Source organism: Oryzias latipes, chromosome 13 (assembly GCF_002234675.1).
Source record: "Oryzias latipes chromosome 13, ASM223467v1".
In the NCBI taxonomy this organism is placed as follows: domain Eukaryota; kingdom Metazoa; phylum Chordata; class Actinopteri; order Beloniformes; family Adrianichthyidae; genus Oryzias; species Oryzias latipes.
Window position 1 is genome coordinate 22,755,095 of NC_019871.2, and position 27,516 is coordinate 22,782,610.

General features: G+C 40.6%; 1 protein-coding gene across 1 annotated transcript in view; it reads left to right on the forward strand.

Moving 5' to 3' along the window:
* The window catches only part of pid1 (phosphotyrosine interaction domain containing 1), a 28,911-nt gene extending 2,083 nt beyond the window's left edge, over positions 1 to 26,828 (forward strand). The window contains exons 2-3 of the mRNA XM_004075769.4: positions 9,670 to 9,816; positions 22,329 to 26,828. Coding sequence (XP_004075817.1) covers positions 9,670 to 9,816; positions 22,329 to 22,829 — 648 coding nt within the window. The 3' untranslated portion in view covers positions 22,830 to 26,828. The remainder of the gene's footprint in view (positions 1 to 9,669; positions 9,817 to 22,328) is intronic.
* Positions 26,829 to 27,516: the final 688 nt, after the last annotated feature.

Genomic DNA, 27,516 nt, shown 5'->3' on the forward strand with positions numbered 1-27,516 from the left:
TCACCCAATTTATCATAAATGATACTATCTGTATCTCATAAAAAATGAAATTGCAAAAAAAAAAAAAAAAAGAATTCATAAAAAGATCTTGTTTTCTCTTTTTCACTTTTTTTAAAGATCAATTAACTTTATCATTGATAAAGTAATTATGATTTTTTTCTGTCAATTCTTTGAGAAATGGGCTTTACATGGTTAATTTGATTAATAACATTCATTGTTTCTTTTAACAAAAGTGGCAATCAGGCCAGATTATTTCAATGATAAAAATGAACACCATGTTTTTTATAAAAAATATTTTATTTATTTGTCTTTGACCCAGTTTTACACATTTTCCTTATGGTTAAGATATGATTTTTTTTCCTTATATCCCAGCTATTTCAATGACTTTGCTCCACATCTTCAGTTTCATTTTAGGAATAAAGACTCTAAGAGCTAAAAAATGAAAAAGAACCTTGAAGCTCTTATCAGGGTTTTGGCTGAAATCTGTTCGTGTTTGTCTCCCAGCACCTTGTTCCCTGCAGACCAGCTGTGGTTGAAGGCCAATTTAGCATTTTCATTCTTAAAATCATAAGCCAGAAAAAACCAAACACAAAAAAAACTGATTATTGTCTTAGAAAGAGAATTTGGCATCACTAATGCATGATTTTTAGTAGCGGTTATGGATGACTTACATCCTCTGTTATTGTAGTTTTTTGACTCCTATTTGTGGGAACTACAAATGAAGAAATGCATGGTAGTGTGGGACTGTGCAGAATATTCACAAAGCTTACTTAATAAATCCATATTTACCAAAGGTATATAAAAAAGGGATGAGGGTGTCAAACTGCAACAGTACCATTAACATTTAGTGTGTAACCATGGCAACAACATCTTTTTTTTGCTTGGGCTGTGGTGTTTTAGAGCGTACTCTACCAGTTAGCTGACACTGATTTTATGTTTTATATATTTTTAGAGGTTATTTTATTTTGTCCCTTTCACGGTATTCTTAGCTTCTCTGTCCTTTGTTTCCATAGCAACACCTGATGTCTTACTGCATTTTTGTTTCAGGCAGTGAGAGGAGAATAAAAATTGAGATTTTCTTTAGAGCTATAGAGGCAATGTTTGGGTGTTTCGGTATCTTCCTGCTGCGTCGGAGCCAAGTTCCCCTTCTCCTTCAGTTTCGAGGGCTCTTCTTCCACATGCGGAGGCCACTTTAGTTCATCAGATTACACAACAAGCCGCCGTCTGAGGGAGGCCTCGCACACGCGTGTGTCAGCAGCTCCAGCTTCGGCTGCTGCTTCAGCTTTTGACATTAAATGAGTGCAAAGGGACCCAAGTAACCTGACAGCACAGAAACAGCAGGCAGATGTGGAACTTTCTTCCTGATGTGGCCAACTTTTTTATTTTTATCTTTATTTGTGGCTCCATCCGCCCCAGATGTTTGGCTTTTTTTGCTCTTCTATGTTGAGTTTGGTTTTAGGAACTTTGAAAGCAGCCAGATTCGTCCTTTGCTCACAGATTTGACTCTTAAAACTTGATGAGTACAGATCAGAAATGATTATTTTCATTATTGTCTGAGTGAGATGGAATTAAAGTGAACCCCGTGTTGACCTTTAGTCATGGTGTTTCAAAGCATCCTAATGCAGAACCTCTTTTTCCTGCTCCAGGAAGCGTTTCTTGTTTTGCATGTGACTTCGTCATTCCCACTCGGACAGATGAACTGTTACTTTTGCCTTCAGGGAGTAACAGTGTACTCCACCTGTGGATCAGGGATACGTGATGTTAGCAGTTGGAAGCATCTGTTCGCACCAGTAAAGGAAGAACTGAGTTGGCTTCTATAGTCCAGGCCAACAAACTTTCAAATCATTGTTTAAAAAGTCGAGGATTATGAGTTTCAATTAAAACCAAAGTTCAGTTTACCATTTATATCGTTCAAGCCCCACTTCGATCATCTTTTGATCTATTGTAAAGTGCTTTTTTTAATTATGATTATGCCGTTTATGGCCAACATCAATCTGTGTTGTTTTCTGGGACATAGTTTCTGCAAAGTTGTTGTTGGCAGAACTTTTGGCACACAGCAAGCCCTTCCACACTTCCCATCACCCATCTGTTTACACACTCTCAGCCTAGCTTAGACCCCAACCTTACATTACTAGTACAACAAAAATGGTGAGCAATATCTGAGCTATCCAGTTTTGAACCAGATACAAGCTCTGACGAGGAAAACAAAGACGCACATGGATCTATTTGTCTGCAAGTTGATGCATCAGAATGGAGCAGAGCAGGGAGCTTGTGGTCTGTCAGTTTTAATTTATTTTGTCACAGATACACTTATTTTCCAACAACATTTCTTCGTCTGCTCCTGATTTGAATAAAGAAATACTTGGAAATGCAATTTTGAACTTATGCTTATTTAAATATCTCCCCCATCATGAGTAAAATGCCACAAGAACATGTTACAAACACAATTTTTATCAGAGTGGGCCTAGGGCTGCACGATATGAGGAAAACTCGCGATTTGCGATATTAGAGATTAATATTGCGATAACGGTATAATTTGCGGTATATAAACAAATAACAAAATAACCAAAAACATCATTACCATTTCATTGTAACAGTTTAAAAATTATACTCTAAATGACCCTTGTCGACATAGGAGACAAACATCTAACATAATAGGCCTCCATCTGATTGGTCAACAACATGAAGGGCTCCATCTGATTGGTCAAATGCATAAAGGGATTTATTTGATTTGTTAAATGCTTCAAGCTGCCATAAGGTTGTATTAACACATTTAAGATTTACGATTTATTGCGATTTTCGCTACCTTTTGCGATATGCATATTGCAGAGCTGGATATTGCGATAACGATACATTTGCTGTATATTGTGCAGGCCTAAGTGGGCCTTTAACAACAGAGTTTATATCCAGTGTTGCCGTTCTTCATCATAACTCTTTAAGCGTTTATGCATTTATTATAACTCCAATAGATCCTTAAAGCTGAGAAAAGCAGCTGTGGGTCAAAATACAACACTTAATGGTAACACTTTATGTTTGCAACATTTCTGTTAATTAGGTAAACATTTTACTACTGCAAAGTTTCCCATATCGGCGCAAAGCTGTCTGTTTTTCTCTGCGTCAGAATCCATTGAAATAATGTTAATTTTGTGAACAGCTTTGAAGAGTGTGGTTTATTTCTGAGACAGCTCCTGCATTAAAGGATTGATGTTGTATGCAGCTCATCAATGCAAATACAAAACCGGAAATACGATGACATTTTTGGCGCCTTGTGATCTCTGTAGGACCCACTGTTCAAGTTCTGATCGGAGATTTAAGAAATGCCAATGTCAGCTATGTCAGCACATATAAACACAGAACGAGGTTTTCCTTAAAAGGAAAGGATTTCAGGATCTTCAGAAGGACACAAATCTGCTCCTGGAAAGGAGAAACTGAGTCACAGCCTGGATGTTCTGAACACCTTGGTCTGCATTTGACAGTGAACAGTTGAGCTTCAAAACAGATGATAGCATTGATGTTCCTCTTGTTTCAGGAATCCACAGCTGGTAAAGTCCTTTCTCTCATTGTGGCCCTCTCCATCTTCATTCATTTTTTCTTTTTCTTTTGCGTGCAGCTGCATCTGCCAATGACTTTGATCTTTCTGTCATAGCAGCGTGACGAAGCCCTCTGAAGCTTTGAGATAAACCAGTAGCCATTTTTGTGCTTTGTTCTATCGTTGGGCTTCTGGACCGACATGTGTGCACTTGGCTTCAGCAGGACTAACACCATTCCCAGCTGTTTTCCAGAGTTTGTCACGGTCCCGTCTGCGCAACCTCGGGTTACTCCGTCTCAGTGGGCGTGTCTCGAGGGCTTGTTTTCACCTTCCTATTGATTATCTTACCACGCTTTTGACCTGAGAGTCTCTTCCTTGTCAGAACGCAGCCTCAGGGTGCTGCAGGTTCAACCACCATCTGTGACCTGCTAAGCTCATCTCTGACACCTGATTTATGATGAAGGATCGTCCTTACGTTTTAGACTTCTTAATTGAAACTTACTTGAGGAAAAAACATCTTTTTTCTCACGACTTCCATCTTTAATTAAAGACATTTTCAAGTCACTGGGAGTTGTTTGGATTCACTTCTTTTTTGTCATCGTTTTTGCTGGTAGAAACTTTTTCAATCTTTCTCCAGGAGACAGGCCCTTTGCCCAACATCTCAAATTTGAGATCAAAGATTATTAAAAGAACTCTCTTTAGATAAATGCAGAACTATTTGTGTACCAAAAACCACAGAGTGTGTAATTTCTGGAGACTTTTGAAGGCACTTTGTTAACAGCACGGAAGTTTAGTTCTCTTTAGATCCTTAAAGACCCACTCCAATCAAAACTGAGTTTTCGATATGTTCTTGTAGCATTTGTCTCATAATGGAAGGCATATATAAAGAAAATTAAGATTAAAATTGCCTTTTTAGAGTATTTATTTAAATTGTTGTGAATCAGGAGCAGATGAAAAAAGGCTTTTGGAAAAAGCTTGCAGTTTTTACGTATAAACCTCTCTCAGCAGACCTCAAGCTACCTGCTCCGCTACATTCCACTTGCAGACAAATAGATCCATGTTCGTCTTTGTTTTCCTTGTCCGAGCCGGTATCTGGCTCAAATCTTTATTACTGGAAAGCTCCAATATTGCTCGCCATTTTTTTGCACCGCCAATGTTATAGGGTGGGTGATGGGAAGTGGGAGCGGGCTTGCTCAGAAGCAGATTTCTGATGAGCAACTGCCGCTCTGCAGAAAGTATGTTCTAGATTAAAAACAACATCATCATAATTAAAAGACCAACTGGAAACACTTTCACAATAGATGATTGGAGTGGGACTTTAAAGTTTTGCTTTGAACACCAGTTTTTAGACGTGCTCATAACGTTTCTGAAAATGACACATCCCATTCCTGAAATCTCACTTGATTCTGTAACACTTATTGGATGCATCCTAAAGACTCAGCCTTCATAATAATGACAGCCCAGCATGTCATTCTATTCATCCCATCTTTTTAAACCTGGGGTTGCATAGACCACCACACATCTGTGTTTCCTTCATATCTCCAGATTTGTTTTCTATAATTGTACCAAACACTGCAAAACCTTTGTTAACTCCAGGTTGAGCTCTAAAGCTGGAGCTACATGCAGCTGAATGTTAGCAATCTGACGTGCTTGTGTTTTGGCCTTCTTAATGAAAGGAAATTGCGTTGACTTAAGGCCTCTCTTAAGCTTCAATGGGATAACTCAAATGTAACTTCAGCTGTTTAACCCTAGTAGTCCAGGGGTTTTCTGACTATTTTGTACTACGTTAACCCCTTCATGTGGTACGTCTCTTATTTGCAGCGTATTATTTAATCCAGGGGTACGTTGAATTTTGTATCACTTTGAATGGGAAAAAAATCACTGATGTATATTATTTAAAAAACTGGAAATAAATTCAGGCATGAAGGGGTTAAACTGTTATTTTTGACAATGCTAGACATCCAGTTTTCAGTACTACCTCACCTTTTTTATCAACACTTTTCATTATATTTGATTTTTTTTATTTGAAGTGGTTTATTTCAAGCAATCAAATAAGAATAATACACAAAACAATACAGTCATCAGTTATACATTCATACAATGACGAATCAAACTTAGGATAATTAGACATATTAATAAATATTGCATGAAAGGGAGTGGAAGGAAGCGAACTTATATAATCCCACCTCTGTTATATCATTTAATGATTCCAGAATAAACCTGAAACTGCACTAAAGACTCAATTCTGAGTAGTAACTTTTGTCTATTTTTTACTGCAAAAATCACAATGATGGAGTTTTTATGTTTTATAACAAAGATCAGAAGTGTACAGACAAAATATAAATGTATAAAAGCAAAAATAAAGCAAATACAAGGTCAAAACAATGTGAAAAATGTATTAAAAAAACAATTGAAACTCCACTAAACGATATTCCATGGATTTATTCCAATGGGAATAACAAATGTGGAACACAAATCTTGTCATGTTGATTTTAAACTGAAAAGTTAATGTTTTAAAGCCTTTACGTTTAATTTGGAATGTAAACTGCAAAAATGGTGGATCTTCTTCATTTCCACTTCATTGAACAACTGATGTGATTGGTTCATGTACCAGTGAATTCAGAGACTATTAGGAGTTTATGGATATCACAAGTTGAACATTACAGAACATGAGTGTCCTTCATCAAACTTTGGCAGAAATCTAAAAAATATTATTTTATGCTCTTTGCTGAAGCAAAACATTTAATGCAAAATAATGTTTTTTGGGAAAAACATCTTTCATGGATGGCCTTTCATTGAAACCGTTGGCTTGGTAGGACGCATGTAGAGGGATTCCTCAGGTGTCAGTCTCCCAACAAAAAAGATAATCTTTTGGAGATTCGATTTGTGTTGACTCAAATTATCCACACTGCTGGTGGACACGAAAGGGGGACCAACTTCGAAAGACTTATGGGAGACGAGACATAAAGAAGTGATTAAGTGTTGTGAAAACACAGTGAACAGAATTCCAGCGTTATATACCACGCACGGACCACCGCTCAGACCTTTCGCTCCAGGAGACGGGCGGAGGAGCCTCCCCAGCAGTGCCTCTTTTTTTTCCCTCTGTCACTCAGTACTGGAGGCCGACCGCAGGAATGTGAGCTGCTGTCAGGAAGCTGTAAAGTGCTGATGCTTGGGTCAGTGAGCGTTAACACACATGTGGCTTTACTTTCACAAGTCCATCTTGATCTTTCAATTCCCTCCATCTTTCTTTGGGATTCTTATATTGGGGAGAACTGCTATGGTGCCTATAGTCACACTCTGAGACTCCACACCTGATATCCTAACCATGAAAAGAAGGTTAGGTCATATTTTTATCTTTACATACAACAAAACTAATCCACGTTGAAGAGAATCTTTCAAACACCAGGATTAGATGTAACCCTTGTGCTATCCTAGGCACTTAAATGTTGGGAGTTGGGTCTTCTAGACCCACTAGACAGTACTCTGAACCTTTTTTCTTCGATGATTTGTGAACCTCACTGGTGTCCATGGATTACATGAAATCTTTTCACCTTTGTCATGGTAGGGATAGCACTTCAATGTAAGGGTGGGGTCATCTAAGATAGCACAAGGGTTAAAACATTTAAAATTTTTGATTGTAGCTCAACAATAGAACATTTTATCCATTCCTTCATCGTCTGAACACGCTTAGTTATGTTCGGGTCACAGAGATGGCTCCGTTCAGGGCACCCTGGGACAGATCACCAATCCATCGCAGGACCAAGAACATTACTATAATAAGGTCTAAACAACAATTGTTCCGTGTGAGAAAACAGATCATTAATGGACACCAATTTCTGTAAATAAGGATTTTCCTCAGCGCTTTCCAAAGCAGCCATTGGATGATTGATGCACGCCTGTTTTTGGCAGGCTTGGCTGTTTTCATCACAAGAAAATGTTGACCATCTGTTGCATAAAATATAGCCTTGGTACATTCCAACTCTTAGCAACTTCTTTGAAGTCCCACCATGTGCAGACAAAATTGGTGAAAGGATTTATAGAAATGATCTGCACTCAACAGACACAAATTCCCACAGTTTCCCAAGGCCTTAACGGATTTCTTCATGGCCGTTTCTGGGAACCTGCAATGACACATAGGTCTAAAGTGACACTTTTTAAGAGGCCACACTGCTTGGTAAAAAGGAAAAGTCACGCTTTTGTTGTAATTACATGTTTACCTAAACCAATTCAAGCTACATTTTTGTTGTTCATGAATTTATTGTATTTATGTTGATTAAGCACGTATTGACAGTTTCTTAAATCCAACCCGTTAGGAACGAAGAAATCAAAATTTTAGACACCTAAAGGAAACTCATCATTAGACTCATCATAGGTAAAGGACCATTATTAAAATACAAGGGCAGTCGCAGACAACAGGGAATAACACGTTCTTTGAACTAACGTAAGTCTTCAACTGTTTATGCAATAAATGTAATTCCAGCGGATTCTGAGGCTAAGAAAAACAACTTTGTGTTGATGCCATTGACTGTATATGAGAACTGGCCTGAGTGAGTTTGACGTCATCCATAGAACATAACTTGCTTCCAACAAAACAAAGTAAATTAGTTCGCCATTTTTTCACGATACGGACATCGCCACATTGGAGCCATAAATTATTAGTAAGCAGTGATTGATCAGAGTCATCTATTCTATGCCAACCACTATTGCCAATCAGGAGTGAGCACACCCCTACCACTTGAAAGTTTTTGGAGAAACTGTCAATCAAACACTTCAAATGTTTAACTTGAGACTACGTGTTTCTTTATTGAGGCAACTGATTGGTCAGTTTATAACTTGATTAACTTGCACTACAGGAAAAAAAATGCTGAAAAACACGAGGATTAGCAAGAACATGTTAAATAAAGGTATCAGAGCAAGACTGAATATTATGACAAATACAATGACTGAGTAATAGCAGTTTATTTCTCTGCAGAAGTCTATGCAATTTTGGCTTCTTTAGAGCATCTGTACTTCCTATTTGGAACACGGGGGGGGGGGGGGGGGTGTCACTCAGTCCAGTTACAGTATACAGTCAATGGCTGTTACACAACACTACAATAATCAACTGTTGCCCAAAGAATCAGTCTTAGGGTTAGAATTAATTGGAGTTCCACCAGCGTCAACATCTATCTAAAGCTTTGGGGTTATGAGGTTAAGGATTTACCCCAGTCAGTTTCACCAGGTTCAAGTTTATATTCATCCACAGCTGTTAATTACCCTCAATGTATTTAAGTGTCTGGTGTTGAGGTCATCCTTTTCAGGTCATCTTTGTCGTCACCCTTTTTCTTTCACACTTGTTTTATGGTTTTGCCCGTTTTGTTTAAACTTTTAGGTTCTTGTCATCAACGTCACTCTCCTGCATTTTGAGTCCTTCAAGCTTCCTGACCTTAAGCTGGTTTTGGAGTTTGGGTAACTCCAAATAAACTTTGAGAATTTCCTGTTACAAGGAGTAAAATAAACGTCTTCCAGCTACCAAGGGGGTACCATGAATGTGTTAATAACCTTAAGTTGAAATGCTGGACAATTCCAGTCTAGGCTGATTAGTGACATAATAGTAACCTTTAGGTCTAAACTGCTTACTGAATTTGATATTTTCAGAGCTCGGTAGGTCCAAACAGGTTCACATTCAACGGCCAGTGGTGTGGTTTAATTGCAGGAAGCATTTTAGCCAGTCTTTCTTCTTCAGAGGTTTTATTTGAGGGGTTAGAGTGCAGTAAATCTGGCATTACTGATAGAAAGGACTGCAGCTGCACGAAGCTCTGCAGAACTACATGGGTTCTCTATTCAATTACAGAAATCAGCTTTTATCAACTTTAAATAAATCATCTTCTGTTCTCATGCTAATCGGCGTTTCAATCCACGATGAACACCATTTGTGCCGCTCCTGAATGGCTTTTGCCATTTTCATGCAACATCTATGCAGCCCGATGTGTGTGGATTTGACTCAACACTTGGTGGGAAAGCAAACTTAAATAATGATGTAGAAGCATCTTTCAGCCTCAGGATAGCAAACCGCAGCCACATTTAGCTCATGGCCCTTTGGTAGGAACTGTAAGTTCCCTAAAAGCAAAGTGTAAACATATTTCTCTCTCCATCAGCACTTTCAGACAATGCTGAAGACCAAGCTAAATGTGCTGACACTGAGGAAGGAGCCCCTGCCCACGGTGATCTTTCACGAGCCCGAAGCTATTGAGCTGTGCTCCACGACACCGCTGTCAAAGAGCAGGAGCCATGCTGGTTACAAGGTAAGATCACATGAGTCTGCTAATCCTCAAAAATCCCCCCCTTCCCCAATACTAAATCCATAATAGCATTAAAAGCAGCCGTAATCCAAATGTTTTTTTGGCCATTTTTTTGTTGCTCTAACAAGTTTAATGAATTCCCACTAAGGATTTTGTAACAGCTTTTGTCTGAATCACAGCTTTGAAAGATTATTCGAGGAGTCTTTGTGGGCAAAAACGTACATGTGTTCTGGCATGACTTTGTTTGTTTTCCTTTTTTTTTTTTTATCCCCGGCTCTGCTTATTCTCAGATGTGAAGTTTGATCCAGTGAACTGTCTGACACGCAGCCTTCACTCTTTTCTCTGGCTTCAAAACAAAAAGCAAGCAAACCCACACAGTAAAACAGAATCCGCACTCTCTTATTACACATTCTAAAGGAGCATTTTTTGGGGTAGTTTGGACATAAACATGTTGGATTTCTTTGTTTAAATATTTCTTTTTTAATGGAGAATTTTACATCCAGTCAATAAGCCAGTTGGAGAAGTCTTGTTTTTCCAGCAAACTTTTCATATCTGGCAGCTGCTTTTAAGGGAAAGAAATAACTCTTTCTTACATTCCCTGCCAGAAAACACAACAGTGGAACGCACAGTCTCCGTTCCTGTTTGTGTTTGTTGGAACGCGCTACACAAAAGCTGAAGTGAGGACGCAGAACATGCGGTCCTCTACATGAAGTCTGCAGGTTTTTCATGGTGACCATGAGTCATCCTCGGCTTGTTCTAGATGTTTCCTGCCAAATTTAAAGCCCGACTTTTAAATGGAAACCAATAAGTAGGCTCAATACAATTCTGACAAACCCAACAATCCACTATGTTCACATCTTAAAGACCCACTCCGATGAAAATGGTGTTTTTAGTGTTTTTAACATGTTCATGTAGCACTTTTCTGATGATGAAGGACAAAGAAAGGAGCAGAAAAAAATGCAGGTGGATAAAGAAAGTAGTTGTGACGTAGAACCTATGACGACATCCTTGTATCCACTTGTAGACAAATATTTTCCTCATCTGAGCTGAACTCTGGCTTAAGACTAAACGGCTTGATCGCTCTAATATTGCTCACTATTTTAGTTGCATGTTAGGTTGGGGGATTTGAGGGGCTGTAAGCTAGCGGGAGAGCGCCTTAACAAATGGGTGATGGAAAGTGGGGGTGGGCTTGCTTTGCGCCAACAGTTCTGCCCACAACTAGGACGTGATTTTCTAATGAACTACTGCCACTCTGCAGAAACCATGTCATTGAAAACAACACAGGTTTTTAGATTTTTACATGAAATTTATTATAGCTCAAAAGAAGATCGGAGCGGGTCTTTAAAGTGTTGGTACATTCCCAACACTAGTATGTTCGTGACTCTTGTGGGTCATTTCCAAGTTCTTTCCGAATTTTTAGTTACCCATCATTCATTGGGAGGATGTTTCACACAGATCTGAACATTGCTCCTCTTCATCTGAACTCGTCTGCCTAAATTTGTTCCGTAAAACCTCAGAATATCCTCCTGTTCCGTCCCTCTGCCATGATTGCTATGATAGAAGATCGCTTCAGTGAGTTCCGGCCCTGGCTAGACTTGTCTCTGTCTGGTGTGAATCCCAACACTCAGCCGTTGCCTGCATCCCCTCTGCACTCACTGCTCTTTCCAGTGTTACTGAGAATGCCAGAGCCACGTTTCTGTGGATACCACTACGTCTCCTCAGCTGAATTCCAGACACACGCAACAACAGAAAATCCTCTCCTTCATCTGTCTGCCCTGTTGTCTGCAGCTGTTGGCTCGTGTAACTTCCTGTCTGAGTTCTTACCTGTCTGTCTACATGTCTGTGTGCCTCCAGCACCTTCAGTTCCACTGTTACTCCTCAAGCAGATTCTCCTCTATTGCATGGAGCCGTGTGGCTCCCTTCCAACCTCCACACCTTTTAATGCCATGGCGCGGCGTGACGTACATAGCCTGTCCTTTGTCTGTCTGTATCTCCCAGCCCTCTTGTCGTGCTCCCAGTTTTACGGGCAGGCAGGACGGCTAAGTGAGAGCTGCTGTCAGCCCGCCAAAACCAACAGCTAGCAAAGATGAAAGGCAACCTTTCAGCGCAGCACAGCGCCCGCCCTGCTGCTGTCAATGCCGACCACTTCACATCCAATGACTAAATGTGGTTAATGCTTTACAGCCAGGCCATCTTCATTCCTGTGGAGTATGCTCAGTTTAGAGAAAGAGCTGTTGTTTGGTGGAGTTTCCTGCAATGCCAATATAGGAAAATTGTAGAGAATTTAAATAAAAAACCCTATAATAAATTTTGGATCAGCAGTCCATCCCAGGAGTGTTGCTGTAGAAATTAAAAACAGCTTAAAATAGTTGGAAAACCGTATCTACAATGAACTGCGACTAAATATTATATGTGGATCTACGGTAATTTTTTTATATGTTTATACGATAATGAGACTGAAAAATCTGTTAAAGAAATAAGCAGGATATTGATCATGTACATTCACACCCCAAGTATGATGGACACAGTCGGTGCGGTCACTTGACCCTCTGGCTTGTATTAAGACCATTCAAAGACATTTTTTCATCTTTTTAGTTCTTGCTGTTAAAAACCTTAAATAAGGGTCAAATTAAACTTTTTGTTTTAATCTGACAAAAATAGCAGATATACAAGACTGTAGAAACACATCCTTTAAGGCTGAAACAGAGCTGCACATTCAATGGTCATCTGGGTCATATAAGGCGCACATATAAAACAATATCAATAAATCGAGAATAAATGTGCTGTTTTCATACTCCACATAGCTGGCTTCACTACCCTGAATGCCTAAAGAGCCCAAGAGACTAGCGATTGGTCAGAAGAGTTGATGGGAAGTTTTTCAAGTGAACTGTGTGCCTTTATGAGCTTGCCCCTTTCATCTCCTATAATAATCTTTTGCACAGCAACGCAACAGATAAGTCAAACTTTATTGACAATAACATTCAACATTGTTCAGTTCACATAAAATACAAAACCATACTCTCACCTTTTCACTTCATGATGTTGAAGCACAGTACGCATCACTTATAGAGGCTCCTGACTACAGTTCCCATGATGCTCTGATAATAAATCAAGTGGCACAGTTACCAAAGTTGTACTAAAACATTTGGACAGATTTTTGAGCGCCATGTACGACAGAAAATTAGTTCCAGGTCACTTAACACAAACAGAATTCATACTGGTTATTATTGTTGTATTTTAAGAAAATAAAAGGCTTTTAAGTGTGCCTGATGGTCTGAAAAATACAGTAATAAAGTTTGCCACTTTGTGTATATATATTAATGGCTGAAATAAATTACTAGCAAATGCTCCTCAGAACAGTTGAAGCCAGAACATACATGTTCTTTCAGCCTTCTTTTTCTCCTACGTTTTGTCCGCCAATCCAGTTTCAGCGGGAGATCCGTCCTCTCAGAAGTCAGTGATAGTCGCAGTCCTTGCTGGGCAGACTGGTCCGGCTCTGTCTTTATCTAATCTGCGAGGCGGTGAGGCTCCTCGTCTCTGAGCACTTGGCATTCTGATTTCTCTAATCTGGGCGCACAAGGAAAAAGGAAGCAGAAAGGACAGAGACGATATTTCAGTGATTAGCATTCTCCGGTTCCAGATAACCTTTACTTCCTTTTCCCAATCAGGTGTTTGCATGCGTCTCATCTGTCTTGCTGCTAGGAGCTTTTTTCTGTTCTAATCAGTGCTTTTAGATGTGGGTTCGAGCTGGGATGGACTCCTTGGTCCTACAATCCTTAAGAATCAAGCAAAAGAAGCGGAAGCAATTTGGCTTTCTGCTCTGAAATGTTTGCCATGAACGGCCATTATGCATCTGTAAAGATAAACAAACACTTTTACCCTAAAGGCTATTTTACTTTTATTATGAATAATTTTATAGAGTGAAAATGAGCACATAAATCAGTTTGATTAATGATACGCCATACTAGTACATAATGCTTTTTTTGAGGCATTTTACATTATTTTTACACAGAAAATCTTGTTATTAATTACTCCTTTTTATGTGTGAAACCTCTGCAGATGAGCTCTAGCTCGCTGCAACCGATCGATTGTTTCATTATTGATTATTGATTAGTTGATTTGTTACAAATATTGTTTTGCTTTTTTCCCTTTAGTTTCATCCAACATTAGTTTAAAAGATCAGAGAGGTCTGTTTTTTTGTTATAGATAAGCTTTTGAATAAAGTATAAAAAGCTTCCCACCCTTGGCAAAAAGTAGCAACTATTTCAAGCAGCATTTTTTGATCTGTTCCTAAATTGACAATGATTTGAAAAAAATAATCAGAAATGCAATTTTAAGCTTAACTTCCTTTATAAATGTTGTCCATCATGAGAAAAAACATAAAGTATTATACTTTATTCATTTTACCACCATAGGAGGATCATGTTGGGCAACCCTAACCCTTACCACCAAAAACAGAGGAACGTGTCTTTCCCATTTTAATTCATTCTTTATGGAGCTTTACATCAAACCACATATTTTATGCAGGAACCACTGATCTTTCTGGCTTTATAGAAAAAGAATTTAAAGCAAAAATACTTTAATTTTTCTTACATTAGAAGCTCATAAAAAGTTAAACACTATAAAATTTTCTTATTGGTAAAATTCTTTTTTCATGCTGTCATTAGTTTAGTTTAAATATATGGACCAATAACAAATGGTTAAGACTTCCAGCTTTTATTTTATTTCTAATAATGAAAAGTATATTTTTGTTGGACTTACAAGAACAAAAAGTGTAAGCAAAGCTGAGCTTGATTAAAATGTATTTTTACCTTTGGAAGAATGTTAAGAGGCTTTCATGGAAAGCTTTGTGAATTATGAAAGCTCCTTTCACGCAAACTGTACCACTCCTGTCCTTAAATCTAAACACTCGGACTCTGTTTTGTACAGACAGGAATTTCTGCACAAAGCTAATCTCCCTGAACAAAAAAAACCTCAACAAACTCATCCATGTTTACAAGCTGTACCTGCTGATTCAGAGGGTGTTTACAGGTTTAGATTTTACTTAAATTTTGGAGTGGGATGGTAAAAAAGGACAAAATCATTATGGAAAGTATGAATCCAAAATGGATATTTGAAATCAACCCCCGTCTTCCCTTCTCTGTTGCTGAGCGCTTGGAGCAGGGAACTCGTGGCCAGCACAGAATGTTTTTTTATGACACAAAGACAATCTTTTTTAAACAACACCTTTTTTCATCAGCTCCTGATTCACAAGAATTTGAATAAAGAAATGCTCAGAAATGCATTTTTGAGCTTTAACTATGTCCTCCATCACCAGAAAAATGCCACAAGAACATGTTAAAAACACCAAAAACATTTTCCTTGGAGTGGGTCTTTAAAGATCACATTTGTTTTCCATTTGAAATATGCCTTTTTCTGCACCTTATATTATGCATAAGGTGCTGCAGGATGTTAGGGCTGTTTTGTCTCATAAGGAGAAGACTGCTGGTTCAATTTCCAGCTTGCATGTTCTCCTTCTGCCTGCAGGCTTGTTCTTGTTCTTTTTCTGCTTCATAGGGCCATTACAGAGCATGAATTTGTATTTCTGTTTTGTGGCTCTCTGATCTGTAATGGATTTTCTCCTAGCCCACGAGGCCACTGGGTTTTGATCTCTTTGACCTTCAAGTGGGCTTTTTTACACTTTGATCAGTTGTTCCCAAAGACGAAGTCTGTGTGTCAGGTAGTTAGTTGTCTCTTTTTTCTTGTTGCATTTCTGTTGGGGCGTTGTTCCTGCTGAGGTATCTTCAGGTTTATGGTACAAACAGACACGCACCTACTTTCTGTTATGTCTCTCTAAATATTTGGCCTTGCACCGTTTCCTGGGAAAACCCTGAAACAAAAAAGTTTTGTTCTCATATTTTTGCAGACTGTTTGTACCTCCAGGTCTCGTTCCCAGACGGGGCATCTGTTTCTTGTGCTGATTACCCACTGGTTCTGATCTCAGGTCCCACTCGCCTCTTCTCCTGTGTTCCCAAAGCTTTTTCCTCCTGCAGGGACAGGTATTCCTTCACCACTTCAGAGAGTCGGATTTTCTCCTGCGGATCATCTTTTCCCATCAGTTTGCTTCCTAACAGCTGCACCAGCTGTTGCTCTGTCAGCTGCAGCCACCCAAGCATTACACCTCTGGTGAACATACATCCGTGCATGTGTGGATGCCGACCTTGAAATAGACAGACACCCAGACTGTTTGCTGAGCAGGATGTTCTTGTCTCTGCCCATCAACTCTGCGGATGTTTTCTCTGTCTCCCTCCGAGAGTTTCTCCTTCTTGAGTTCTTGGCCTCCTTTTGCGTTTGATCAGCTCTTTTCCTCCACTTTCTTCTGAAATGTTTCACTTCCTGTCTCACTCCTACTAAGTCTTCGTTTATTTGATTCTTTTAAGAGGCAATGATTCCAAAGAAAATCTATTCCCCCATCAGGATATTTGTATCAGGGATGTTTGGCATTTCCTTCAAATAACAAAGTATTTGTTTTTCCTCCCAAGAATGCTTTAAAGCAAAGTTACAACTAGAAAAATACATTCTTAACTTCATTTTTATGTTTGACCAAATCTGACATAGGAGCTCCCAGTTGGTTTCACCATTCCCAGCCTGAGCTTGACGCAGTAAAAGTACAAATTAGAACAAGGATGAAGACACAACACAACATTAAACATAGTTAAACCTGAAACTGTTCATACTCCTCATAAAGTCAGACTTAAAGTCACTTTTATGCCTGGAAGTGTTACGTGACATAAGCGTGTAGTTTTTCGAGAATGACACAGAAGGGAAGGATAATCTTCAAGTATTTCTGTGGAAAAAAACGTCAACAAGCAAGGCCAGAATTTATCAGAGGTTTAAATAATTTTGGACTTAACTGCACATGTATAGATAGTGCAAAACAATGCTAAGAAACATTCAGTCACCAGTTTGTTGCAAGCTAATTGCTTGGTCACAACTCCCCTCGATGGACAGATCGAGGGGAGTTGAGTTGTCTGCGGGTAAAAAATGGTCAAACTGTATTGGGCATGGAGGTGGCCTGCATGAAATATAAATGTTGTGCACCCAAAGACAGAAAATGTTCATGTTCAGGGATGTTGCGAGCGACAGGTCATATTGAGCACTTATATAACACATGAGACTTCTAAGTGCTGTTCACGCGATAAATGCATGCTAGTTGTATGCAGTCTTACTGTTAAAGTGATGAAATTAGACAATCAGAGTGTAGTTTGTGTGGACATCCTACGGGCGCTTATGTACCATGTGCACACCCTGTGTGTGCAGTATCTTCCACGGTCTGCAAGGGGCCAGTGTGGGGTAAGGACACTGTACGACATTATCACCCGTATGTCCTTGGTGTGTACGGTGTGTACGGTGGCTCAGGTGGTTGAGAAAGGTCGTCCAATGATCAAAGTTCGATTCCCGCTCCCCCCAGTCAACTATCGTGTCCTTGGAAAAGACACTTCACTCTCCCTGCCTCCAGTGTGGCTCCACTGTCGTGTGAATGCGTATGAACTTCCCGGTGATAGTCAGTAGGTGCGAATTGGCAGCCACGCCTCTGTCAGTCTTCCCCAGGGCAGCTGAGGCTACAACAGTAGCTTACCATCAGCAAGGATAAATGAGGAGTGAAAGAATAATCGCCACATTGTAAGCGCTTTGAGTGTCTGGAAAAGTGTAGATAAATCCAATCCATTATTATTATTATTATTATCTGCCAGGAACTGGTGGTGGAGGACCCAAAATGCAGGAGACCAGGCATGGTAACAGAAAATTAAATATTTGATAATCAAATAGAAAATGACTAAACACATGGACCAACAAAAATAAGTGACAAAACAAAACAGAGTAGATGACCCGACAAAGATGAACTGAAAACCAGACACTTAAATAGGCTGAGGGCAAATAACTAAAATGACAACAGCTGTGGAACATAAATAACCTGAAACCAGTGTGACTGAGGGTAACACAGAACATGACCAAAAACCACAGAAACCAAACAAAACCACAGAAACCACGGTAACAACATAGATTAGCCTTAAGGCTACTTCCCGATATACTCACAACACCCACGAAAATGGTACATTCCATTTACATGACGTCTCTTGAGTTGCCCGTATGCAACTCAAGAGAACTGCCAGTCACACCTGCACTCCCCTTACCATGCAGCCCCTCCTCTCTATGACCCTCCACGGGCCCGGATAACCCGACAACTCACAGTACCTGTACGGGTCAACCCCCATACGGGTGCATATGAGTAAAGCTTCAAGGATTTTTCAGTTTCTTTGTGCTTGATTTACTTGGACATCATAAAATCGACACATTATCAACCAGAGGATTAGACAATCCAACAGAACCAGGCAGGTTCAGGATATGCTGTAAACAGGTTGTGCTATAACAGGGTCTAATTTTACTGCTGTGTTCATCAACTCTTCCTTCAAGTCACCTCATTCCAAGTTAAAAAGGATCCAGATGTTTTGGTTGACTCTGGAAATATTGGAGAGTCAGAATGTTCCTCTCCTGAAAGACAAAGTGCAGCTTCTCTGTCTGCATGGTCAGGAGGAGGCCACCTCTAGTAACTGGTCATGCAGAGAAAAAAGAGCATCAAAAAATAGTTACAGGCATAAAAAGCTGCTGTGTTTAATTAGTTGGACCGGGTCATTTCAGTTTGTGTGCAAAAGCTATAAAATAAATGCAAGAGCAGACAAACAGGAAGCATTTGGTTTCTGTTCTCAGAAGGTTGACGTTGTTTTTTTGTGGAAAGAAAAACAGCTCTACAATGGCATCTATTTTCAGACAGTGGATGTTTTTTTTTCTTAAATCCAGTTGAAAACCATAATATTTATCAACAGAAATGATAGAAGGGGCAAAAATGTGAACAGTTGAAGGCGTCAATGTAAGAAACTTGATGGGAAAAATCTGGAAACGTTCCTCTGGATGCCCTACAATCCAGTAATTCCAGAGAAACTGAGATACCGGGAAGCTTTACCTGATAGCACGGGTCCTACGGCGTCTGACAGTTTCATTGAGTTAGTCAAACACGCTGCGCTGCTGAAGACTTGAATGTTGGAGTTGTTTTATTTGGTTACGCCCTCGACATACCATCGAATTCTTGGGTATTTTGCACTTGCCAGTATTTTAATTGAGGTTTGGGGAATGTGTTTGCCCGCCTCACAAAGCATCCACACAAACACAATGGAACTTTTTCTCCTGATGTCAAGCTAAACCTTCCAACTATGGTTGAGTGGCATTGGGGATGTGTTTGATCAGTTATTCAAAATGAGATAAAAAAAATGCTCAATTAGATGTGAATTACGATGGTTTACTCTTTTGTCCTGCAGGATCGGGGGGCGACAGAATATAAAAAAGACAGTATGTGATGTAAAGAATGAGCCTGTAATGGTGACCACATGTCTCACCACATGCACAAGTGCTTAACAGATCTCCTCCTCTTCCTCTGTCCCACTCAAATACCTTCCCTCCTGCTTTCCTTCATTTTTGTCTTGTCTGTAAAGCAGAATCACATCTCAAGTCTGATTTACAGCAGCATCTCTCTCTTCGTTCCCCTTTATAGTTTTTTGTAGGCCAAACAAAGTTTGATCTAAGGCCTTTGCATCGGATGGACGGTCTGATGTTTTGCTGTAAATGCTGAGGGGAGGTGAAGAATCAGGAAGGAGGTGGGAGAAAGTGAGACGAGAGGAGAAGCAGATGGAAAGTTGGAACAAATGGAGAGCTCTTGATTTCTCTGGAATGATTTAAAACGCCTGCCTGACTCGACGAGGAGAGCGCCAGTGCAGAGGAGGGCAGATGTGCTATGGCCGACAGAGGACTGATGCGTCCTTTTCATCCCGAGCATGAGGAGGGGAGAGAAAGAGCGTGGGGCTTCTCCTGCTCCTAGATCTGCTCTGACCCACCAGAATGCAGCCTCCTGTCTTGTGTTTCTCTCTATTGCTATGGAGACGGCATGACTTGCAACCTTTGGAGAACATCTTTATGCTCTCAGTGCCGCTGGCAAAGGTCGCCCTTTAAGTGTTCTCAGACGCACATTTTTAATCTTTTATTTTTTCAAATGGTTTCAGATGTTTTATTTAAAAAAAAAGTGACGTTTAGGTTTAAATCTGATCATCCACACATCTTTCTGGCTTCTGCACTCGCTCAGTAAATGTCAAAATTTCCTGACATTCCCCACAAAACAAATCTGGTTTAAGATGGTCTGATCATTCCCATATTTCCCGCCGAGCACACACTCGTTTCCTATATTTATACCCCAGATGACTTTTTCTCAGTAATTGTTAATCATTTACCATCTGCTATTTGTCGAATATGATGCTTTTTTTAAAAATTCACCTTCATTTAAACTGTTTTTCCCTAATTGATTATTGAATAACACATGTAGCTTCATTGTTCTGTTTTTTAGACACAAAATGGTAAAAAATTAAAAGAATAAAAAAGTTTCTGTTTTAAAGTTATGATGAATCACGTTGGTTTGTTTTAAAATGACGGTAAAAAGCAAGACAAAGTGAAACAAAAGTGCAAAAAAAACTTTTTAACTAAACTTTATTTAGTTAAATTGTTAAAAATAATTGTGGAATTGACTTGATTATAAAGTAAAATACAAAAAATATTTAGTTTTATTCTCAATAAAGATGTCCAATGGTTCTTCAAATATAAAAAATACACATTTGTATTACATATTACTTGAAAGTAATCTTTAAAGTTAAGGTTTTATATACGTTGACCTTTAATAAGTTTATAAGTTGATATTAAAATCTTAATTTTCCCTTTCTCAATAAGTCATTTTGCAAATCTCTTGAGTTTTTTTTTTTTTAGGTGTTTATTTTGTATAGTAAATTTCGTTTAAGCTTTTTACCTCTCCTTAAAGCACATTTGGGTTGCCTCTTATTTAAAAAAAGCTGCCTTGTGTTGATAAGTGACCCCCCCCCCAACACACACACACACACACATTAAAAAAGCTTTAGACAGCACAGATTTAGACGGCTGATGAGTCTCTGTGGGGTTTTGGGGCTGGCTCGGTGGCAGAGCACCTTTTAGTCGTTAAGCTCCTCCTCCTCCTGGCTCCGAGTCAGTTCCTCCTTTTGCTCACCTCTAATGAAGAGCAGACAGGAGGAGGCGCCGCCTCTGTGGCCTGTGCCGCAGTTGCAGGCCTCCAAAAGTGAACGTTTTATTTACCTTTTTGTTGGAAAGCTGCAACAGATACAAGCACCACTTTATGAGTCATTCATCCAGGGGGTTCCTCACATTGAGCTGCTTTTTAACCTGTTTACTAAAAGATGCTCAGATCAACCATCTCCAGGTTGGACTTAAGATAAAGTATGTCTTAAATTGAAGTGGATTTCTGGAATTTGGCTCTAAAATTTAGTAACTTCTTGCAAAAAACTAATTGAAAACGCATTTATTTCATCATTTTACATTTTACGTGACTCCTGTCCTAAAGATATCAGCGAGCGGCTTCACCTTTTTAACAAATTGCACCCATGGTCCAGCTGATATTCAGGTCAAATTCAGTTAAGTTAAGTCAAAACAGAACTAAAACTGACTTTGTGTCTTTGGTTTTTAATCCCTGTCGCTCTGGAAGCTTCAGATGTTCTGTGTTCCTGATACCAGAACAGTACCATATTTACATAAAGTTCCCTTAAAGATAAGTGTTATCGGGGTCGCTCTGACATCACGTTCTGCCAGCGTGTCAGACGCCGTGCAGCTCTGCAATACACATCTTCTTCTGCAACACACATTGGTTCTTCTACTCATGCAATCTGCAGCCATGCGTCAAATGTGTGCCGCATGGAAGCCAGCTGCGATGAACTCCAAAAGGTTCACGAGTATTCCCCCAGCCCCTGAATAAACACAGACAGGAGTGAGAACCCCTGAGTGTTAGAAGCTGCACCTCCAAGTATTTTTATAGAACCGAACAGAAACTGCAGAGAAGTGCACAAGTCAGCCATTCTTCTTGGGGGGTGGGGGGTTTGACTTGGCCACACTAAGCCTTCTCCCCTCATCCTTTTCCATCTTGAGTCTGTCGCTCGCATGGAATCCAACTCTATTTGTGTGTTTTTCACTTTCTAGTTGCAGCCTCTGCGCACTTAGGCATTTCTTTTTTTTTCTTTCTTTGAAATAAAACAACCTGCGGCTTATCAGCGCAATTACAGCCGACAATCTGCCTCCTGACCGTCTACAACAGGTGTAAAAAAGGTGTACGCGGCATTGCTGTAAGTGTGTAAACTATGAAATGAACAACTTCATTTCTTGTTTCCCCAAAGTTAATTTGCTTAAATTCCCTCCAAATACTTTGAATATTCCTAAACCACAGTAGTTGAGGGGCTACAAACTTCTTCAAATGTTCACGGATGTGACCTCTGTGGTCGGTTATTTTAGGTGTTCCTCAAAGGTCCTTTTGTGGCTCACTCTTGAAGAATAGTGACAGTTGAACCTTTATCCGATCTAAGACCCTAAATTAATGGAATCTGCTTTTGTCCTTGCTGCAGGTGACCTACCTGGGAAAGATGACCATCTCTGGAACGCAGTTCCTGTCCGGCTGCACAGAGAAGGCTGTGGTGACTTTAGTAGAGCGCCGTGCTTTGGCCCAGCAGCAGGGAACCTGCCCTGGAAGTAGCTCTTTGCTGGAGATTCGACCCTTCCAGGTGCGTCTGCACCACCTGGACGATGGCAGCGAGTCCCCCGTCGCCTTGGAGACGTACCAGGTGGCGCGCATCGCATACTGCACAGCAGACCACAGCGTCAGACCCAACGTGTTCGCCTGGATCTACCGAGAGATCAATGACGACCTCTCCTTCCAAATGGACTGCCACGCCGTGGAATGCGAGAGCAAGCTGGAGGCCAAGATGCTGGCACACTCCATGATGGAAGCCTTCCGCAAAACCTTCCACAGCATGCGCAGCGAAGGCCGCATCCACAAGAGCGGCTCCACGGACGAATTCGCAGAGGACTCGTCCACGCCTGACGATTCGACTCCAGACGACGGTTGAACTGGAACGCCGCCTCCTGCTCTCCATCCTGACAGATTGAGTGGCGACTGAACGGACGGATCACGGCTCTCTTTCATCTTTCCGCACTGCCTCTTTCTGTTTAGCTCCAAATTGAACAGATTTCTATGAACCCACTGCCCAGGATAATGACGATGCTTCTGTCGTAAAACAGTGAAGACCTGCGCTACAGCAGAGTGCTGCCACTTTGAGTAGGTCTCCTCTGAGTAAATCTGGAGATTCGTTCTCCATAAAGATATTTACTGATCCTTCAACTCCAGCCATTTTTAACACATTAGAGACTTTATGGTTCTTAAGCTAAATTTAGTGTCTTACCTTGATAATAATGATTGACCTTCTTGCTTCTAATGATCCAGCAAAAACCCGCCTGCAGGTGTTGAGTTAGCAAAGCTCTTTCTTTAAATGATTGGTTCCATAAATAATATTGGACTTGGCCGGGGGGAAAAGCAAATGCCAACAAGAGTGACTTTTCCCCCGGAGCCTCTCGCCTGACCTCACACATAAACCCCCCCGTGAGCTGTCTCCCTCCAGTAGGTACCGAAAAATCAAGGCTCCACCCGGAGCACCCGGGAGGACAAAGGCGCTCACGAGTTTGAAGTTCTCTCCGGGTTTCAAGCCGAGACACCTTAAATCATCCGCATCTGACTTGTGTGTTCAGTAAACCAAAATCCAGGCTATGTTCTGCCTACCAGATGATGTGCCTCGCTTTCTTCTGCCATCCCAGCGTGTCTGTGTGCCCACAAGTGCTTTTATGTTCCTCTGCGTGTCGCCATGATCTGCTGACCTCTGTGCCGTGTGGATGCGGGTGAGACGCGCGAGTGTGTGGAGGAGTAAATGAGGCGGAGCGTCAGACGAAGGGAAAGTTGCCCTTCATTCACATGTTAGAGGAGCTCTTCTTAACTAGCCATGGTACTGTGACCATTTGCCACATTTTCCTACTCTTGAATGAAATTGGGGGAGGAGGACACAAACAGTAGAAGTCTGAATGTGGCAGTTACTCACGTGTGGGGGGGACTCCGGTAAAAACGACTCGCACCTCCTGGTTTGGTGAATGTCTGACATATTGTGGACCCCCTCCCCCTCCCCCAGGCTGACACCTTTCTAACACTGAACAGGCTGGGTATGGTCTTCAGTTCAACACAATCATCTGGTGTCTCCCATCAATACATTTACGTCATAAATAGATCTATACATACTGTACGTATACGAATTGTATTTGAATTTTTGCTCGATAAGCTCATGTAAATACAAAATGTATTGATTTCCAGTACTGCAGCATAACTGTTGGAAGCTATTTTGAATAAAAAAAAAAGTTGATGAGAAACAAGCGTGGAGGGGGGGGGGGGGGGGGGACAGTGCAGTGCAGTGTTGCCTGCTTTGTAGGTTAGAAGGACGTTTGGCTGCACCATGTCTTGTTACCATCAGTGTTTTCTATAGTGTGTGCAAAGATCAAAACACAGGCGCTTATAAAGTATGTACCAAGACCGAGATGGTGTGGTCTGTTTGGTTTCAAAAACACATCACAGTTGTCATCCTCTGCGGTGTTCCCCACAGTCACCCTAATGGAGGTTTTGGCTCTGCAGATTTGCACAGCGAACGGACACTTGATGCTCTGACAGAGCGCCAGCACAGATGTAAAGCATGACTCAGTTGTCTGCTCACAGCCCGCGGTGGAATGTGTTTTTCCTGAAAGCCCCGTGTCAGAAAATCTGCTTTGGGATATCTTGTGTGTGTGCTTTAGGAAATGAGGCACTTCCAGCTCAGCGCTGGGGCACATTTCCTGGGCAGGTCGGACCACCTCACTCTTGTGTGTCGTGCGGTCCCAGTTCCAACATACTTCAGGTTTTGAGTGTGACAGCCGGCGAAGGAGGCTTTCATCCCTCATTCCGTACATTCCCTCGTTTTGCTCACATTCTTGTATGATGCCGTTGCTTCCCCTCTGGTGGGGGGCCAGAGCGGCCCTCTTGAAAATGACACATCAACACCAAGATAACTGGCTCCTTCTTCTGCTGGAGATCATTTTGCAGCTTCAGAGCTGCTGACGTTTGGATGCAAAATGGATGCTGGGAAGGATGGAGGTCTTCACGGAATGAGAACACTGCCTCCTTCTGGCAGACAGAGATACTGCTTTTCTTCCTAACTTTTTTTTTTTTTAAAGAAAATCCTTCAAAACATCAGGATGTTTTTTCTTTATATCCTGAATCCTTAGAGTAACTGCTGTGGCTTTCATTTGGCTTTTAAGGAGTAAAGATTCTCCAGAACTTGCATGTTTCTGATCATTTCATCATCCCCATTTTCAAAGCCTTTCATGTGTGCTGAGTGTGTGGTTCACATTTGACTGCAGCCTTGTGTCTGCCTGACCCATTTCCATGCGGCGGGGGGTCCAGCATTGAGCCCGAAAGAGGTCACCCCGGCCGCTTCATGGCTCCACTCCACTGAGGCGTCAGTCAGTCAGCTGAAAATAGCACTCTGTTATAGCTCCAGCTGACCGTTCTTTTCTCCTCACCTAGTCCAGCTTGTCCACTTTCCAAGGACGCCGCCTCCGGGTCCGGCTCTGGAGGGGAGAGCTGCCCAGATGGCGTCCCATCAGACTTCTTTCACCGTCTCAATCCTTTCCTCTTTTCCTCCAAACTGCTGCTTTCCCCAGTGAAGGTGGGCTGGAATATTGTAAACACATGTTTTCACGAAACCTTTCAAGCGGACCAGAACCAGAACGCATTCCAGCAGCTGAGGCTGAAACCAGATTTTAACAACACAGGATGGGGGCTGTGTGGGGAAAGACATTTTATCTTCAAAATCTAGATTTTTAGGGGCTAAAAATAGTTTCAGGGTGTTAGGAAAAACAGATCATTAATGTTCACAAACCAAGAAGGCTTTCCCTTCAGAATAAAGCTTTGTAACCAGCAGAAACACCTGCATTGATGCCTTGGAAGTCCAAAGACGAAGGCGAGACGTCCACATACAATCCGACAACACCCAAAGGACGGATAAAAAACACCTGAAGGTCATGAAGAGGAATGGCGAAACCTCAAATGATTCTAAAGTCAGGAGGAAGGAGCAGCATCTTGAGAAATATCAGGAGCAGGAATGGATTTGGAGGTGAAAGCTTCTCCAAACCAGAACAGGTAGAGTTGAGACGTCCCACAGGACCTTCAAGCCTCATGTAGAGTGAATGAGAGAAGGCTGCTGTTTGGGTTTTTTTCATGGGGTTGACCGAAGTTTGAAGTAAAAAACATTTTTAAACAATGAAAATAACAACAACTGAAATATGGTTTAACTAATTAGTATGTGGTTCTTTAGGAGGTCATGTTTCACAGGAAGCTTCCTGGCAATGGGAGGAAAAACAAGTTTGACTTAATTTGATTGATTTCTTTATGGTTTCGCCTTGCATACTTGCCTGTCTCCTGTAGATGCATTATTTATAAATCGTACTGTTCCTGGAAACTAGCTAACTGAAAAAAAAAAAATGTTTTTTTTCCTCAACATGAAGCAGTTTAGAGATTATTGCAAACAGAAAAACTGACCCTGCAGAGCGTAATGCTTCCACCAGAGCAGAAGACGGATGATTCAAACAAACACTTCCTCTGATGGGGTCCAGATCTGCTCTCATCTCACCAGTCCCTGAGGCCTCCCAGTGATTTAGGATTCCTGCCATCATGAAATGTGGTTCTGAAATGAAAAAGACGGGGGAGGGGGGAGGGATTGTCTGCACCTGCATGTCACAGACTCCCCGTCAGCCGTCCCTGCTGTAAAACACGCACACAGAGACAACTGGATCCCTGCAGGACAGGAAATGTCTGCCCTGACATCCAACTGGAGCAGGAGATGAAGGTCTGAGGGGAGGATAAACAAAAGCAGATCCTGGAGGAATGTCAGCAGCTCCACCTGAAAAAAAAAAAACGTGGTTTTGATATCCACATGATTTGTTTTTGCTGTTGTGCAGATTTTAGTTTCAAATCAATAAAGATATTTTTCTCTGCAGCTGATTTTGGAGAATAAATTAAAATCTGCTGTCAGGTTTGATGTTATGTCCTCAAGACAAGGATAAAAATATAAAATAGCAGATATTTTTCTTCCTTGTAAGTGAAAAATTTGCCAAAAGAACCAGTGTAATCTGTCTTGGCAAAATTTCTTAATGATTTATAGAATTTTTTAAATTTAGAAAATAGCAACAAAAACAAATTTAGGTTTATTTATCTGGTAATTGGAAATATAATGTCTTACCGTAAGTATTTTCAAGTCAAATATTTACACACTTTTCCCCCAAAATATATCTTATTTTAAGCTAAACCACAGTCCAGCTTTTCTGAATCAAGCAAATCTGTCACTGTTCACAAATTAAACTTGTTCTCAAAATCAGAAAAGTTGAGAATTCTTTCACATTTAGAAATAAGGAAATTATTATTGAAATTAGTCAAAATCACATTTTGATTTAAGATTGAAAAAAACAATACAATTTCACTGTAATTTATTGTTTTAAGGATGTTAGTTTAAAGTTTCAAAAGCCAGACTGGCATTTATTGTCGTTATATTGGAAACAAACATATTTCTGTTCTAATAATAAGTGCTAGTTTATTAAGATGGACCAACTTGCACTAAAACAAATAGTTTTTATTGGGCTGTATAAAACATTTAATTTGAAGTAATTCTATCAAACAGTTTGTGTTTT